Source organism: Bison bison, unplaced genomic scaffold (assembly GCF_000754665.1).
Source record: "Bison bison bison isolate TAMUID 2011002044 unplaced genomic scaffold, Bison_UMD1.0 scf7180017864295, whole genome shotgun sequence".
Taxonomy (NCBI): domain Eukaryota; kingdom Metazoa; phylum Chordata; class Mammalia; order Artiodactyla; family Bovidae; genus Bison; species Bison bison.
This window is the reverse complement of record NW_011494867.1, coordinates 1,329,059-1,345,374: the sequence shown is the minus strand read 5'-3', so window position 1 is coordinate 1,345,374 and position 16,316 is coordinate 1,329,059. Positions and strand designations below refer to the sequence as shown.

The 16,316-nt window shown below is 39.9% G+C and overlaps 1 protein-coding gene and 1 pseudogene across 1 annotated transcript in view; both read left to right on the top strand.

The window, feature by feature from the left end:
• The first annotated feature begins 1,295 nt into the window (after positions 1-1,295).
• On the top strand, positions 1,296-5,335 carry LOC104996569 (annotated as a pseudogene).
• Positions 5,336-10,024: 4,689 nt separating this feature from the next.
• The window catches only part of GLG1 (golgi glycoprotein 1), a 51,034-nt gene continuing 44,742 nt past the window's right edge, over positions 10,025-16,316 (top strand). Inside the window, exons 1-3 of the mRNA XM_010850852.1 lie at positions 10,025-10,057; positions 12,798-12,830; positions 14,780-14,866. Of these exons, the coding sequence (XP_010849154.1) occupies positions 10,025-10,057; positions 12,798-12,830; positions 14,780-14,866 (153 nt within the window). The remainder of the gene's footprint in view (positions 10,058-12,797; positions 12,831-14,779; positions 14,867-16,316) is intronic.

The window sequence follows — 16,316 nt, the reverse complement described above, 5'->3', positions numbered from 1 at the left end:
CCTTGACTAGACGGACCTTTGTTGGCAAAGTAATGTCTCTGCTTTTCAATATGCTATGTAGGTTGGTCATAACTTTCCTTCCAAGGAGTAAGCATCTTTTAATTTCATGGCTGCAGTCACCATCTGCAGTGATTTTGGAACCCCAAAAATAAAGTCTGACACTGTTTCCACTGTTTCCCCATCTATTTCCCATGAAGTGATGGGACCAGATGCCATGATCTTTGTTTTCTGAATGTTGAGCTTTAAGCCAACTTTTTCACTCTCTGCTTTCACTTTCATCAAGAGGCTTTTTAGTTCCTCTTCACTTTCTGCCATAAGGGTGGTGTATTTCTCCCGGCAATCTTGATTCCAGCTTGTGCTTCTTCCAGCCCAGCATTTCTCATGATGTACTCTGCGTATAAGTTAAATAAGCAGGGTGGTACCTTTAATTCAGGGTAGTAAAATGGGGGGGGATGGGGAAGGAGTTCACAGTATTTCTTAGGGTATAGAACATTACTTGATTTCGTAATTTACATTTTTTTTAAATAAACTTTAAGATTTGTAAAACCATAACCAAATATGTATCCTTTTGGCCGTAATGTAATGATGTATTTTGTGTTCAGTAACTAGATTGTTATATCCATATTTGCCATTCCCTGCTCTGGGGACAGAAGATAGATAAATTTGACTAATTTTGAGTGTTTCCATTTGGTTATTTTTAACTAGTTGTAGAGTTTTCTTAAACAAAAATAAGATGTAATTTGATTTCTTGAATTAAATTTTGAGACAGAGCATCTTCATGGGTATGGATACTTCTGTCAGTGAGTCAGGAGTTGATCAGTTTAGTGGGGGCTCTTAAGTCTAGTAAATGAGTTACATTATTATGCTTTCATACTTTTAAAATAGGGCTAAAACCTCACTGAAGGTGAATGAATTAGCACTTGACAAAGCTGCAAGTCTTTTGCCCGTATTGTTTATATACAAGTAAGTAATATCTGAACTTGAGCAGACGCATTCAGTAATTCCTACTATTTTATATGTATTATAAAGACCATTGAAGTTATTTTCATTTTAAAGGTATAAGAAAGTAAGTCTTGACCTCATCTTAATACCCTGACTGTCCAAGAACCAGGGATAAATGGGCTCTAGTTTGTTGGAGGAACCTTGCCTATCTATCTTTTATCCCTTTAAATTGCATCGTGTTCCCACAGAAGTATATATAATAACTCTACATTATTCTTCGTGTTGTCTTTGGGCTCTGTCTCTGAAGCACACCTACTGCTCTAGTCAGTAGTCCACGCCAGCGCCTCTAATGGGGGTGGGGGCTGGCACGTGATGACAGTGAGAAGCCCCTCGATGTCTGCTGTTCATGCTGCCAGATGGTCCTGGTGCTGGACTGGCAGAGAAATTACCCATGAGTCCCCAGGGTTGGCCTACGTGACTGATGCTGCCAAACATACCCACAAGTTTTGTAACACAAGATGAAGACACCTGTGTGTCTTTGGAGGCCAGAGGTATTAAAGGACATGCAGGAAGAAATGTACAAAGTGTAGACTGCTAGTCTTCTACCAGTCCCAGCTGAAGAATGCTGCCATGACCTCCACTGTGGATGGAGTAATAGTCAAGTTTGGCTAGGGTTTTGGGAAAATGAAATAATATATCTCATTTTAAAATATACATATTATATATATATATATATTATATTTCTACTGTGGGCAAGATGGAGAAGGAAATGGCAACCCACTCCAGTGTACTTGGCTGGAGAATCCCATGGATGGAGGAGCCTGGTGGGCTGCAGTCCATGGGGTCACAAAGAGTTGGACACGACTAAGTGACTGGGCAAGAACCTCTTTGAAAAAATGGAGTATCTCTTATAGTCAACATAAGAGTCCAAAATGCAGTACTTAGGTCCTATCTCAAAAATGACAGAATGATCTCTGTTCATTTCCAAGGCAAGCCATTCAGTATCACAGTAATCCAAGTCTTTACCCCAACCAGTAATGCAAAAGCAGCTGAAGTTGAACGGTTCTCTGAAGATCTACAAGACCTTCTAGAACTAACAACCAAAAATGATGTCCTTTTCATCACAGAGGACTGGAATGCAAAAGTAGGAAGTCAAGAGATATCTGGAGTAACAGACAAGTTTGGCCTTGGAGTACAAAATGAAGGAGGGCAAGGGCTAACAGAGTTTTGCCAAAAGAACACACTGGTCATAGCAAATACCCTCTTCCAGCAACACAACAGAATATTCATCACACGGATGTCACCAGATGGTCAACACCGAAATCAGATTGATTATGTTCTTTGCAGCCAAAAATGGAGAAGCTCTGTACAGTCAGCAAAAACAAGACCGGGAGCTGACTGTGGCTCAGACCATGAACTCCTTATTACCAAATTCAAACTTAAATTGAGGAAAGTAGGGAAAACCACTAGACCATCCAGGTATGACCTAAATCAAATCCCTTATAATTATACAGTGGAAGTGAGAAATAGATTCAAGGGATTAGATCTGATAGACAGAATGCTTGAAGAACTATGGACAGAGGTTCATGACATTGTACAGGAGACAGGGATCAAGACCATCTCCAAGAAAAAGAAATGCAAAAAGGCAAAATGGTTGTCTCAGGTGGCCCTGCAAATAGCTGAGAAAAGAGAAGCTAAATAAGCAAAGGAGAAAAGGACACATAAACCCATTTGAATGCAGAGTTCCAGAGAATAGCAAGGAAAGATAAGAAAGCCTTCCTGAGTGATCAATGCAAAGAAATAGAGGAAAACAACAGAATGGGAAAGACTAGAGATCTCTTCAAGAAAATTAGAGATACCTAGGGAACATTTCATGCAGAGATGGGCTCAATAAAGGACAGAAATGGTAGGGACGTAACAGAAGCAGAAGATATTAAGAAGAGATGGCAAGAATACACAGAAGAACTATATAAAAAAGACCTTCACAACCCAGATAATCACGATGGTGGGATCACTCACCTAGAGCCAGACATCCTGGAATGTGAAGTCAAGTGGGCCTTAGGAAGCATCACTATGAACAAAACTAGTGGAGATGATGGAATAACAGTTGAGCTATTTCAAATCCTGAAAGCTGATGTTGTGAAAGTGCTGTACTCAGTATGTCAGCAAATTTGGAAACCTCAGCAGTGGCCACAGGACTGGAAAAGATCAGTTTTCATCCCAATCCCAAAGAAAGGCAATGCCAAAGAATGCTCAAACTACCGCACAATTGCACTTATCTCACACGCTAGTAAAGTAATGCTCAAAATTCTCTAAGCCAGGCTTCAGCAATACGTGAACCACAAACTTCCATATGTTCCAGCTGATTTTAGAAAAGGCAGAAGAACCAGAGATGACATTGCCAACATCCGTTGGATCATAGAAGAAGCAAGAGAATTCAGAAAAACATCTACTTCTGCTTTATTGATTATGCCAAAGCCTTTGACTGTGTAGATCACAACAAACTGTGGAAAACTCTTAAAGAGATGGGAATCCTAGACCACCTTACCTGCCTCCTGAGAAATCTATACGCAGGTCAAGAAGCAACCATTAGAATCAGACATAGAACAACAGACTGGTTCCAAATAGCCAAAGGAGTACGTCAAGGCTGTATATTGTCACCCTGCTTATTTAACTTCTATGCAGAGTATATCATGCGAAATTCCGGGCTGGATGAAGCACAAACTGGAATCAAGATTTCCGTTCGGGCTGGATGAAGCACAGGCTGGAATCAGGATTTCCGGGAGAAATATCAGTAACCTCAGATATGTGTTGACACCACCCTTATTGCAGAAAGCGATGAAGAACTGAAGAGCCTCTTGATGAACGTGAAAGAGGAGAGTGAAGAAGTTAAAACTTAGCATTCAGAAAACTAAGATCATGGCATCTGGTCCTGTCACTTCGTGGCAAATAGATGGGGAAACAATGGAAACAGAGTTTATTTTCTTGGGCTCCAAAATCACTGCACATGGTGAGTGCAGCCATGAATTTAAAAGACACTTGCTCCTTGAAAGTAAAGCTAGTCTTTTGACCAACCTAGATAGCATATTAAAAAGCAGAGACATTATTTGCTGACAAAGGTATGTCTAGTCAAGGCTATAGTTTTTCCAGTAGTCATGTATGGATATGAGAGTTGGACTGTAAAGAAGGCTGAGCACCAAAGAATTGCTGCTTTTGAACTGTGGTGTTGAAGAAGACTCTTGAGAGTCCCTTGAAGTGCAAGGAGATCAAACCAGTCAATCCTAAAGGAAGTCAACCCTAAATATTCATTGGAGGAACTGATGCTGAAACTGAAACTCCAATACTTGGCCCACCTGATACAAAGAACTGACTCATTGGAAAAGACCCTGATGCCGGGAAAGATTGAAGGCAGAAGGAGAAGGGGACGACTGAGGATGAGATTGTTGGATGGCATCACCAACTCGATGGACATGAGTTTGAGTATACTCCAGGAGTTGGTGATGGACAGGGAAGCCTGATGTGCTGCAGTCCATGGGGTGGCAAAGAGTCGGACACGACTGAGTAACTGAACTGAAATATATATATATCTCAGAAGCAAGAGCCTCCTAAGAAGGCAGTAATGGCCAAATAGTTAGCACATTGTGCTTTGTCACTGTGTCTGCTCTTGGGGAAGAGGAAGAGAAGATTGAGGCTAGGGAAGTTGCTGCCTTGTTTGCACAGAATGCACAGTGATTGGAAAACAGTTGGAATGCAAAGGCCTGAGCAACAGGCAACTGCAGGAGCTGGCTGAAATGGAAACCAAGAAAGCAAACATGAAAGGGGCCTTGACTAACAACCAGTTCAAATGATCAGGAACTTTCTCTGAACCCGGACTGGAAGCAAACATTTAGATTAGGAGGAAAAGGATATTTTCTTTGATACCGTGGCCTGGCTGCTACCTTTATGTCCCCAGCAGAAGGCTTTATGTTGCGCTCTTTGATTCTTCTATATTCAGTGAAGTCTATGAGTCCATATGACCTGCTTTCTAGAGATGGATTTTTCTGAATCTTTTCTGTTTATAGTATATAGGTCTTCGCTACTATTTTTTTTTCCCCATTTGGTGTAAACTTCTTGAGCTATGTAAAAACTCTATGAATAGATCAGTGCCTAAGTATCTCCAGTTTCTTAAGTAGCTGTTCTTATTCCTTCTTCAAAGTTAATAAAATATTTAAAGATTATTTTAAAAGTATTTGCATATTTTTTCCCAGTTGTTACCCCACCACCCACTGGGGAAGCACACAAGTAAATAATAATAAATTGAATCACCACTCTCTACACTGTATTTAGCATAATGTATTAATTAGGACTAAAACAAACCGTTATTTGACATGAGTTTGAGCAAGCTCTGGGAGACTGTGAAAGATAGGAAAGCCTGGCGTGCTGCATGGGGTCACAAAGAGTTGGACACGACTGAGTGATCGAGCACACAGACACACCATATGTTGTTGTTTAGTCGCTAAGTCTTGTGCAACTCTTTTGAGACCCCATGACCAAGGCTCCTCTGTGCATGGGATTCTCCAGGCAAGAATACTGGAGGGGGTTGCCATTTCCTTCTCCAGGGGATCCTCCCGACCTAGGGATCAAACCCATGTCTCCTGCATTGCAGACAGTTTCTTTACCACTGAGCCAGCAGGGAAGCCCTTCACCGTTGCCTGGGAATGGTCCCCTGGTGCTCCCTGCGTCCTTGCTCAGGTCTCAGCCTTCTGACCTCCTCACCTTGGTGGTGTGCCTTGTCGCCCCCTCACCCCTGCCCACACACAGCGCCATATCAGCAAATCACAGCCTCCTCATGTCAGCAAATCACAGCCGTTAGTTGTTCCCTCCTCTGTTAGTCTGTCTGATTTCTGTCATCCTAACTCAGAAAGCGTGGTGGTACTTCTTTCATTCTTTAAAATATTAGCTCCTTCAACTCCACAGTCAACTTTGTGTGATGGTTAGGTGTAGACTCATGTTTTACCTCCCTTATCATATGTACTTGAGAGCCAGCCATCTGTAACTCTCTGTCTTCCTTTCTTTTTACCTCCCACTGAACCTGTTCGTAAATCCTTTCTGAAAAGATGAGTGAACGTTAAAGAATCATATAAAAGCAAAGCTCTTGAGTGAATCAGAGCATTGTTGGAGGGCACAAAGCCTGTGCTGATCGCTGTTATTTTGGTAAAACAATCCTTAGCAGCTATCCCTGGGTACAAATAGAAAATAATTCTGGTTGAGCCAGAATGAGGCACTAAGAGGAACTTAGTTATGAATCTGACTGAGGGTTAATGTTCAGTTTACACTTGCGCAGGAGAAATTTACCAAGACTGAAAGACTGAGTTGATCTAATCATCACCCACTGTAGTGTTTTCAGTTTGCTTTTTTGGTGGGCGTGAAGGAAGTGGTTTGGGCCTAGTTAATAAATGAATTGCTTATATGACTGGAAGTTTACTGGGTCCTTCAAGAATAAATTTGTAGAAGAATTTACCTACTGCTGCAGCAGAATGTTCCTCAGAAGGAGGCATCAGGCTGTTTCCTAGCCTTCAGATTTTTGCAAGGCCACGAAAGCAGCAGTACTGCTGATTTGTTTGTTTTCTCTTGGTGTTTAATGCATAGAGTCTATTGCCACTGAATTTAGTATCAGGTATGATCTGGTGGGTAGTTCAACTGGAGTAGATGTGATTATAGAATGTTTCATATTTTAGACACAGTCTAACTCCCAAGCATTTCTGTTTTAGAAACTGGGACAACTTCCAAGTTAGTTTTGTGACTCCTTTAATTTCTCCTGCCAGACTCATTAACTCAGCCTATTCGCCTTTGGGGAAATCGTACTTCCAGACTTGTACTCTCTGTAAAAATCATCCTCTTAAGTGAATGTGATGGTTGAATTAATTGAGAACATTCAGACTCAACCTTTCCAGCAGTGTATTCTGAAACCTGTTTGTTTTGATTTTGACCAGCCGAGAATGATTAAGATCAAGCAGTAGGAAACTGTAATCATAATATGCAAATTACCTGCATTAAAGGATGTGGAATTCAAATACTGCTATTTTTCAGTTCCACGTCTCAGATTTTATAGACTCAGAGAGCCAGAGAGAATCTCAGTCATCTTAGACAAATGCTTCTTTTTTAAAAAAACATAGTACACATTTATTTTTAAAAAATCCAAATATAAGTGGACCCATACAATTCAAACCCATGTCATTCAAGGGTCAGCGGTATTGCAGAGTGTCATTAGTTTTGATTATAAACTTTGATTATTATTCTGAAGACTGCTATAGTAATGTCTAAATAATTAACAATGTGTTTCAGGTGTACAGCAAAGTGATTCAGTTATACATATTCATGTATATTCTTTTTGAAAGTCTGTTCCCATTTATGTGGTTATATAATATTGAGCAGAGTTCCCCGTGCTATACCATAGGTCCTTGTGGGTTACTCATTTCAAGTATAGCAGTATGAATGTGTCAGCCTGAACCTCACTAGCCGCCCCTCTCTTACCCTTCTCCCCTGGTAACCAACCGTAAGTCTGTTTTCCAAGTCTGTGAGTCTGTTTCTGTTTTGTAAGTAAGTTCATTTGTGTCTTTTTTTATTTTTTTAAGATTGTCCATATAAGCGATAATCATACAATATTTGTCTTTCTCCGACTTATGGATCTTTTTGAGATGATGATAACAGTTGTGGATTCTCTTTTCAGGAAAACATACTTGCACGCAGAAGTTTGCGTTCTTTTTCAAGACAACCTTACTCCTAAGTCTGTCATGAACCCTAGGTGATGAAATCCCTGCTTTAGTCCAAAGCTTGTCCTCTAGGGTCTGAAGAAGTGAGACATCTGAAGTCACAGAGCTTCTGTAGCTGACACTACTGCTAATCTGTTGGGTTTCCTCCCCCCAACACCCCCCTACACACACACACAATTTCTATCCCTAAAAGCCCATTCTGAGTTTACGGAACTTAGAGGAAGGGTTAGGGGTGTTAAACCTTAAAATCAACTGTTTCAGCTTGTCTTACTTACCCAGTTAGGAGATTAAAGTATAGTAATATCCCAAACATTTGAATCACTGATTTAGAAAAGTCAAATGAACTAATCAAAGTTTTTTTATAACCTGTTGTGGTTATTTGAAGGGCTCATCCGGATCCCTTTCCATGCGTGCTCAATTGTGTCCTACTCTTTGCGACCCCATGGACTGTAGCCCGCCAGGCTCCTCTGTCCATGGGATTCTCCACGCAAGAATACTGGAATGGGTTGCCATTTCCTTCTCCAGGGCATCTTCCTGACCCAGGCATCAAACTTGGGTCTCCTGGCATTGACAGGCAGATTCTTTACCACTGAGCCACTGGGGAAACGCCAGTCTAGATCCATAGTTGATCTCATTACCAGTTTCTTACCCAGGCCGCTGGCCTCTGAATTCATCAAATAAATCAATCCAGAGCACTTGTTCCGTTTATTCATCCTGTCTACCTTTCTTTGATTTATTTTTTTGTTTGGTGTTTGTTTGGCCATGAGGCATGTGGGATCTTGGTTCCCTAACCTAGGATCAAACCCAGGCCCCCTGCATTGGGGGCACACAGTCCTAACCACTGGACCACCAGGAAAGTCCCCTGTCTACATTCCCTTTTCTTGCTCCTCCCAAAGGTCTCCCCGTTATTGTGCTCATCCTGAGCTGCTGACTTTGGGGGGAAGTATCAAGGTAGAAAGTATCACAATAAGCATTGGTTGTCATTTACTATCGTTTAATAAACTTCAGTTTCTGTTGCCTCCTAGAGATGTGCCTTTGATTATATGATTTGATTTCTGTGAATTTCACTATCTCTATCAGTAAACTGGACACAATACCATTTTTTTTGCCCCAACCCCCCATCATGTTATAAGAAGTAAATGTAGCACCCGGCTCAATCCAGGGACACTTTTACTGTTTTCTTCTGCACGCATCACGTTTTTCACCGGCGTCAGCCCGGTTTCTCAGTGCTGTCTGCTGCAGAGAGTGCTCAGGCTGTCTCCCAGGGTGCTGTTGCCACATCGCCGTCCAGCATTAGCTGCGTTCCTTCTGCTTTAGTCACTGTGTTAGGCTGGGGGGCTGCGTCACGTTGTCTTCTTTCTCTTCCTGGATTCATAATGAGTTTTTTGTTGATACTAACATATGCAGCTTCAGCAGGCTCTTCTCCAAAATTTGATCATTAATTTAACAGAAAGTTATTTGTGAGAGTTTTCATAAGCTTGTCTCCCCCCAGTTTTCCATTGTTAAGAGAACAGTTTTTTAAATTCCAATGAGGAAACACTTGATGTAGAAGACTTTTCGAAGTCCAGATTTCTGTCTCCAGAGTAATAGAGAGTAGCTAATTCTGTGGCAAAGCTTAGCCTCTAATTTGCTGCTTCCACAGGCTAGGAACCTTCACTTTGCCTCTGATTTGAAGGGGTGGGTTTGAGTGGAGGACTGGTTAGAAGGGAGGTTTCAACTCTCAATTTTCTGTCTTCATCATGTTCTTATTATTTGAAAAAATTACTAAGCTTACCCTAGTAGATATGTGTTATTCATAAAATATCAATTATTCTAACATATATTACAAAACCATGAAAGTGTAAATTAAATGATGAGTTTTTCAAAAAAGAAAGCTTCATTTATTTTCTTCCTGAGCTCCAGGGAATCTTCTCAGTTGCATCCCTTTTGGAACGGCCCCTGGGCCGGTCTGAACGTTCAGGCCCAGCTCAAGTCTGCTTTTGCTCATTTGCTTGAACTCACCATTTTATTTCTACAGCTGGACTGTAAACTATCTGTGGTTAGGGACAGTGCATTACTCTGTAATCCCACAACAATGCCTGGCACAGTTTTGGGTACTTCATATGTATTCAGTATTTACTTGTTGATTGATTTCTTGGGATCATTTTATTTAGAGTGTTATTTCACTGTTAATAAAAGGAAAACAATCTTCAGCCTCTTCTTCCTTAATAGTTCTGGTGTTAGTCCCCATACTCTTCATATCCTAAGGTTAAAGATCATCAAGCCTGTCTGCGTGTACAGATTTTCAGAAGTAGATGTGCTGTCTGATGAAGTAACTTGATTGTGACCTCATGGCAGCGGTGCAGGCTCGGAAGCACACCTGTGTGAGCACCCACATCTGTTTTTGTTCCTTGAGATCTCTGTCTTTTCGTTTCTTATCAAATGGCTGAGTGCTCAACTGTAGCATTTTCTTTCCTTTTTTTTTTTTTTTAATACTTTTTCTAGAGTTAATTTGTGCTGGTATTGTGGGTTTGAAGTGAAGTGAAGTAGCTCAGTCGTGTCTGACTCTTTGCGACCCTGTGGACTGTAGCCTACCAGGCTCTTCCCTCCATGGGAATTCTCCAGGCAAGAGTGGAGAACCCACTGGAGCGGGTTGCCATTTCCTTCTCCAGGGGATCTTCCCAACCCGGGGACCGAACCCGGGTCTCCCACATTGCAGGCAGATGCTTTAACCTCTGAGCCACCAGGGAAGCCCTGTGGGTTTACTACTTTGTGTTTTGTATTTTTTAGGTTTCTGTTCTGTTCTTCTGAACAACTACTCTGTCCTTTAATTCTATAGGCTTTTTTAAATTTATGAGAGTAAATTATTTGTAATTACACTTAAAAATTCTTTATAACTGTTCAATGAATCTCCGTGGCTTAACATCATAATCTTTTTCTCATAGCATTCCTATATTGTCATCTTCTCTTTGTGAATAGAAAAACTATAAAGGAAAAAAATTGTCAGTTGCAAATCAAGACAGTGAGAGAGATAAAAAGCAAGCCTGATCTTCAGATTTGCAGTTCACTTACGTCTCTGTGGACTTTGTCATTCCTTCCTGAAAGGTGCGGCACTGTGTACTTACTAATATGATTCACTAAATCAGATCATTACAGTTAATGACAACTTAAAGGTTTTGAGATTTTTATTATTTCATTTTCCTGATAGGCTTGTTAGTCAGTTTTTTCTTCATTACAGAGACCCTCAAAACTTCAAGGGCTTTCTGCTTCACGTGTCTCTCCTTGTCGTTGCAGCTTTCTGTACGTGTTCTTCACAAGAGTCAGAGTACAGGCCCCCCCGAGCACATGTAAAGCCTCTGCTCATGTTATGCCTGCGAACATCTCACTGGCCAGAGCAAGTCAGCAGCCCGGCCTGACCTCAGTGGGGCAGGGGGTGCGCTTGGTCCACAGCAGGAGGCCGTGCAGAGTCACGAGGACAAAGGGCAAGGGATATCAAATCCTATTAAGAGTGGAAAGCTGGGAGCAATAATCCAGCCTACCACTGTAGGGAAGCAGGACGTTAAAACAGTCGTTAATTTGCTAATGTAAGTTTTGTGGACTATGAACATGGCAACACTTTTTTCCCATGAGTAACTTAAATCTTATTTGACTACTTTGAAAATTCTCCGAGCTCTGAATTTCTTTCAAGAATGCCCCTTTAAACCAAAATTATTGTTATGGAAATGAACACAGGTAGAGATGCTAGTGATGTTAATTGCCATATGTGCTTTGAGAAAGAGGTAGAATTGCTGATTGACTGGAAAAAGTGGACAGTGTAGATGTAGAGGGGAGAGATAGAAAACTGCCCAAACAAAAGAAAGCTTTCTTGCAAATAAACTGTTAAGCGTTATAAAGTAGGCACTTGGAATTGAAATGAAGGGAGCAGAGTTAAGCTAGATTAACTCACAGTATGGAGGCGGATTTCTGAGACTCAAACACATCAGAAAGGCATTAAAGTATCTGTTCTTACTTAGACAAGAAGGGAGAAAGTTCAGAGGTGGTGTGTTATAATCTCACAATTGCCTAGCAATCTAAGTCAACTCTAGTATATTTTAGAAGTACATACAGAAATGAGTTTGTATGTTAGAATTAATGCCTGTTAAATACTGTAGTGGAATGAATAGTTCCTTAGAAACCCTTTTCTTCTTGAAGTGATGCTCGGTGTGTCCGTTTAGCTTGCTAATATTTTCTCTTTTCTGTGCTGCCTTATTTCTTTCCTTGAATAGGGAGAATCTTTTTATTTAGAAAAATGGCATCATTTACAACCTTTGTCAGGAATATTTCATAGAGGGGAGACAGAATTGACTTCGCTTGAGCTGGTTCGAAAGCTATGGAAACTCAAAGTAGATAGTACTTTACTATTGTGTGCATTATGACAGCTGTATCTCCTTTACTGGTATGAACAAGGAAAGTAAAGGAGCGTATGGCAAAGCTGTGCAGTTTTAAGCTTAACCTCGTCTACTTGTTTGTCACCGAAATGGAAGTTCATTTATTCTCTGTTGTATGTACTTGGCTTTATGAGCAAATGTATTCACAGGAATATATAAATAGTTTGGTTTTTTGTAATGTTATATTTTTAATCATAGACCTGCAAGGTTATGGACTCTTAAGGTTACAAATATAGTACAGGGAGGTCCTGTGTGCCCACCACCTTGCCTCCCCTAATGGTGACATGAGCCTAATTTGTAATCATTGTCAGACATTTTTTGCCCTCTTTAGTAAGCCTGCCTTTTTCAGATATCTGACTTTCTTTAAAGCAAGAACACCTATATTGTGCCCAATCCTCTTTAGCTTTCAGGATTATGAAGTATTGTGTAAGGATCCTTCTGCCAGTGTTGCTTTATCTCTTTACTACATTCCTCTCCATTTTCCCAGTTTCCAGATTGTACCATGGATTGCCAAGGGACTATGTTTCATCTGCTTTTCTGGTATATTGCTCCTCAGCAATCTAAAAATCTGCTCCTCCTGTTGAAGAGATATAATCAGTTGAATATTCAGATTTCTTGTTTTGAGTTTATTTTGCTGGTATTTGAAAACCTGAGAGGATTTTTTTTTAACAGCGTCTCTTTTTTTTTTTCCTTTTAGCCTGAAAATGAAATTTCTTCAGACTGCAATCATGTAAGTATGGATTTTCCATAATTCGCCATGTGTGTTTTATGTATATGATGGCAGACATTAGGATGCTCTTCCTTTGTTCTGGGAAGCATAATGTTTTCTTAAATGCACTTAATCTTAACAAGAGAATGATTAACCTTATCTAAGGGCCATGATAAATCTACAAATAGTCCTCCATTGTAGAAACCAGCAAGCTCGGCCAAATAATATTTGTAAACATAACTTGTTCTTCAGTTACAGCTACCATATGAAATTGTTTCTTTGCAAGTCAAGTTTACAATGTTAGAGTTTTGTCTTTTAAAGTTATTTCACTTAGTCATCATAGAGTCATCTACTGTGTGCCAGACGCTATGATGGAAACTGGACACAACTAAACACCTCGAGGATGGAGACAGGCTCGAGCTGGCAGATACAGACTCCAGAGATAACTGCGACTGATGCATTCAGTGTCGTATCTGTATCTCCATATCGTATACAGTCTAACATTAAAAGGAACCGATGTGAAATCACATCTGTGCAAAAAGCACTGAATGCTTCGGCAAAAGCCTGTAAGAGCACAGTAGGGACACAAAAGTGAATTTTGCCCTGGTGGGTTGATGTCCGGAAACATCTAATAGTGGAGATGATACTTGAGTTGTGTCTTCAAAGAGGAGTAGTTCTATGTCTGACAGTACTGGAAGAAATCACCCCACCTCCACATTATTTGGTATTTTGAATGGGAGACTGCAAGAACAGAGAAGCGGATTGGCTGCTTAAGTTGATGACGTATTCTAGGTAAGGTCTAGGTAGGTCAGAGATTTAAAGTAAAACACCACAAAAACAGTAGAAGAAAACATGAACGGGGGTAGGGTTTTTAAAATATAACACAACCTCAAAAATTATTTAAAGGAGAAAAAAAAGATTCGCAAGTCTGATTGCATTACTGCTGTGACATCTTGTGATTCAATTAACCAAATGCTGTACTTAGTCACATTACCTGCCACGGACCATAGACACCACTGGACAGTCTTTGTCTTTTTCCTCCTGCTTTAACCTCCATTTCCTAGCTCTGTATGTGTTCAAACATTTGCTTCTGTTTCCTGTAATAGTCGGTGAAGCCCTTGAGATTAGACTGTGTGTGATACATCATCAGAAGTGCTAAGCAGATGTTTGAGTGAGTCGGTGAATGAGTGATTGTATTCTTTAGTCATGGAGTGAGGCAGCCTGAGAAAAAGGCTCCTCCGCATCCTGCATCATAGAAAGCCCCTACTCTGTTTTCTCCATCTGAGCAGAGTTTAAGAGCTCATTTTTGCTACTTTTCAGAAATTGGATCATGTATTGAAATTTTTTAACTGAAGCTGCAAAGATAAAGTAATATTCAGCCCTCACCTGTGAATAGTAATGGCTTTAGAGATTTCATAGTTTGAAGCATTGAAACAGTTGTGTAAAACAGACCTTATCATGTACGTGTCAAGTTGAGGGTTTTAGAGGAATAAAGAAAGATACACTTGGAAATTAGACTCTGGACGACATTCCTTCATAAAAAGCATGTGAAAAGCACTGTTGGTTGTGAAATCTGCAACGTAGCCTTCAGTTCTGAGTTTCTGTGTTAGACTTTTTGATTTAAGAAGAATTTTGCATGTACACCTATTTATATTTTCTTGGAAAAACTCTTATCAGGAATTTTCATTTTAGTTTTTTCTTGACTTAAAGAAATTTGTCCTTAAGTAAAAATAGAAAAAAATATATGTTTTGAATGGTAGTGCTTTATTTTGTTTCCACATTTTTTCCTTTTATTTATAAATACAGTGACATTTTAATCTTACTTTTTGTTCATTAACTGAAGTGTAAAATATGCCTTATCTGACTGTATAATGGAATTTTATCATTTATAGTAACCACTAATATTAAATTTCATGCTATTCTAAGTTTTTTGTTTGTTTGTTTTTTGTGTTCTTTTCTCTTGTACCTAGTTGTTATGGAATTATAAGCTGAACCTAACTACAGATCCAAAATTTGAATCTGTGGCCAGAGAAGTTTGCAAGTCTACAATATCAGAGGTAGGTAGTGAAAGAAAGAATTCTGTGGATCTTTAATGACCTGAAAGGAAAAATGACATCTGTTGACCAGACCAGTCAATGAGGGAGGAACGAGTGATTCAGTTACTCTGCTTCTCTTGCATTCACGTATGTCTTGGTTCAGAGATAGACCAAAGCAGGGGTGTGTGTAATTAGACTTCTTTTTCTTAGTCTGCACTCACAGTAGGATACTGTTGATTCAGGCAGGTTGGCAATCAGGCTCTTTTTGTCCCCAGATGGAGAATACAGTCACTCCTGTCATCAGTGAGTGCTCTCACACGCTGCACAGTCCGCTTGTGACTGAGGCGTGTCGAGGAAGTTTCCCGGGAGGCTCATAAGCAGTCCTCAGTTTTTTGGCTGTGCGCTTGGGCCAGTTGAACCACAGAGGCATATGCTCCAAATAAGAGGAGTTAGCATTAGATAGGTTTGTGAAAAAGTTACATATATATTGTTATAAATGGATATTGTGTATAAAGACAAAAATTACTGAAAATGAGTATAATATTACATGTATGGTGATATATATGTGTGTGTATATATATATAATGTAATTAATATTACATTAATTGGTGATATTTTTTCTATTCTCTTGGCTCAGTGTAAATATCAAATGATATTAGTGAAAATTGTGGTATTGAAAATTGTAATTTATTTTCTTTTTTAGAATTAGTGGTAGAAATTCTATGAAGTTGGGGATTTCTACATACTGAAAGAATCACAAAGGAAATAATTGCTACTTTTCTATCTCCAAGTTAATAATCAGAGATCTTGCATTATATAGATTTGTCCCCAAACTATCTTTTTTTTTTTTAATATGTTTATTTATTTGACTGCTCTGTGTCTTAGTTGTGGGATCTTTAGATGTGACATGTGGGATGTAGTTCCCCGATCAGGGATTGAACCTGGGCTCCCTGCATTGGGAGCCCAGAGTCTTAGCCACTGGACCATCAGGGAAGTCCCCTTACTACCTTATTGATGACTTAAGTTAGGACCATCTTCTCTTGAGCTCTTAGGGAACACCCTACTCCAACCAGGTAAGTCCTCAGCTTATGTACCTCACTTAGCTCTTTATGGGATCTTAGAGAACCTGCTTTCTTCCTCAAACCTTCTACTACTGAATCAGATATGCTTTATTCTTTTAAAGCAGTGACCCTTCATCAAATATGTTGGGGCTTCAGAATAGAATAGCTTATTTTAAAACTTTGATATTCAGCTTTTAGATTCAGTATTACATACCTCAAACTCCCTTGGCTCGCTATGTGACTGACTATACATTCCAGTTTGAGTGCCATGTGGAAATTTAGCTCAGAGAATATGCAGATTCGTCAGAATAATTTCACCCTTTGTTGGTTTTATCTATCTGTTTTTATAAAATAAAACTGTTGGGACTTCCCTGATGGTCCGGTGGTTAAGACTGTGCCTCCACCGCAGG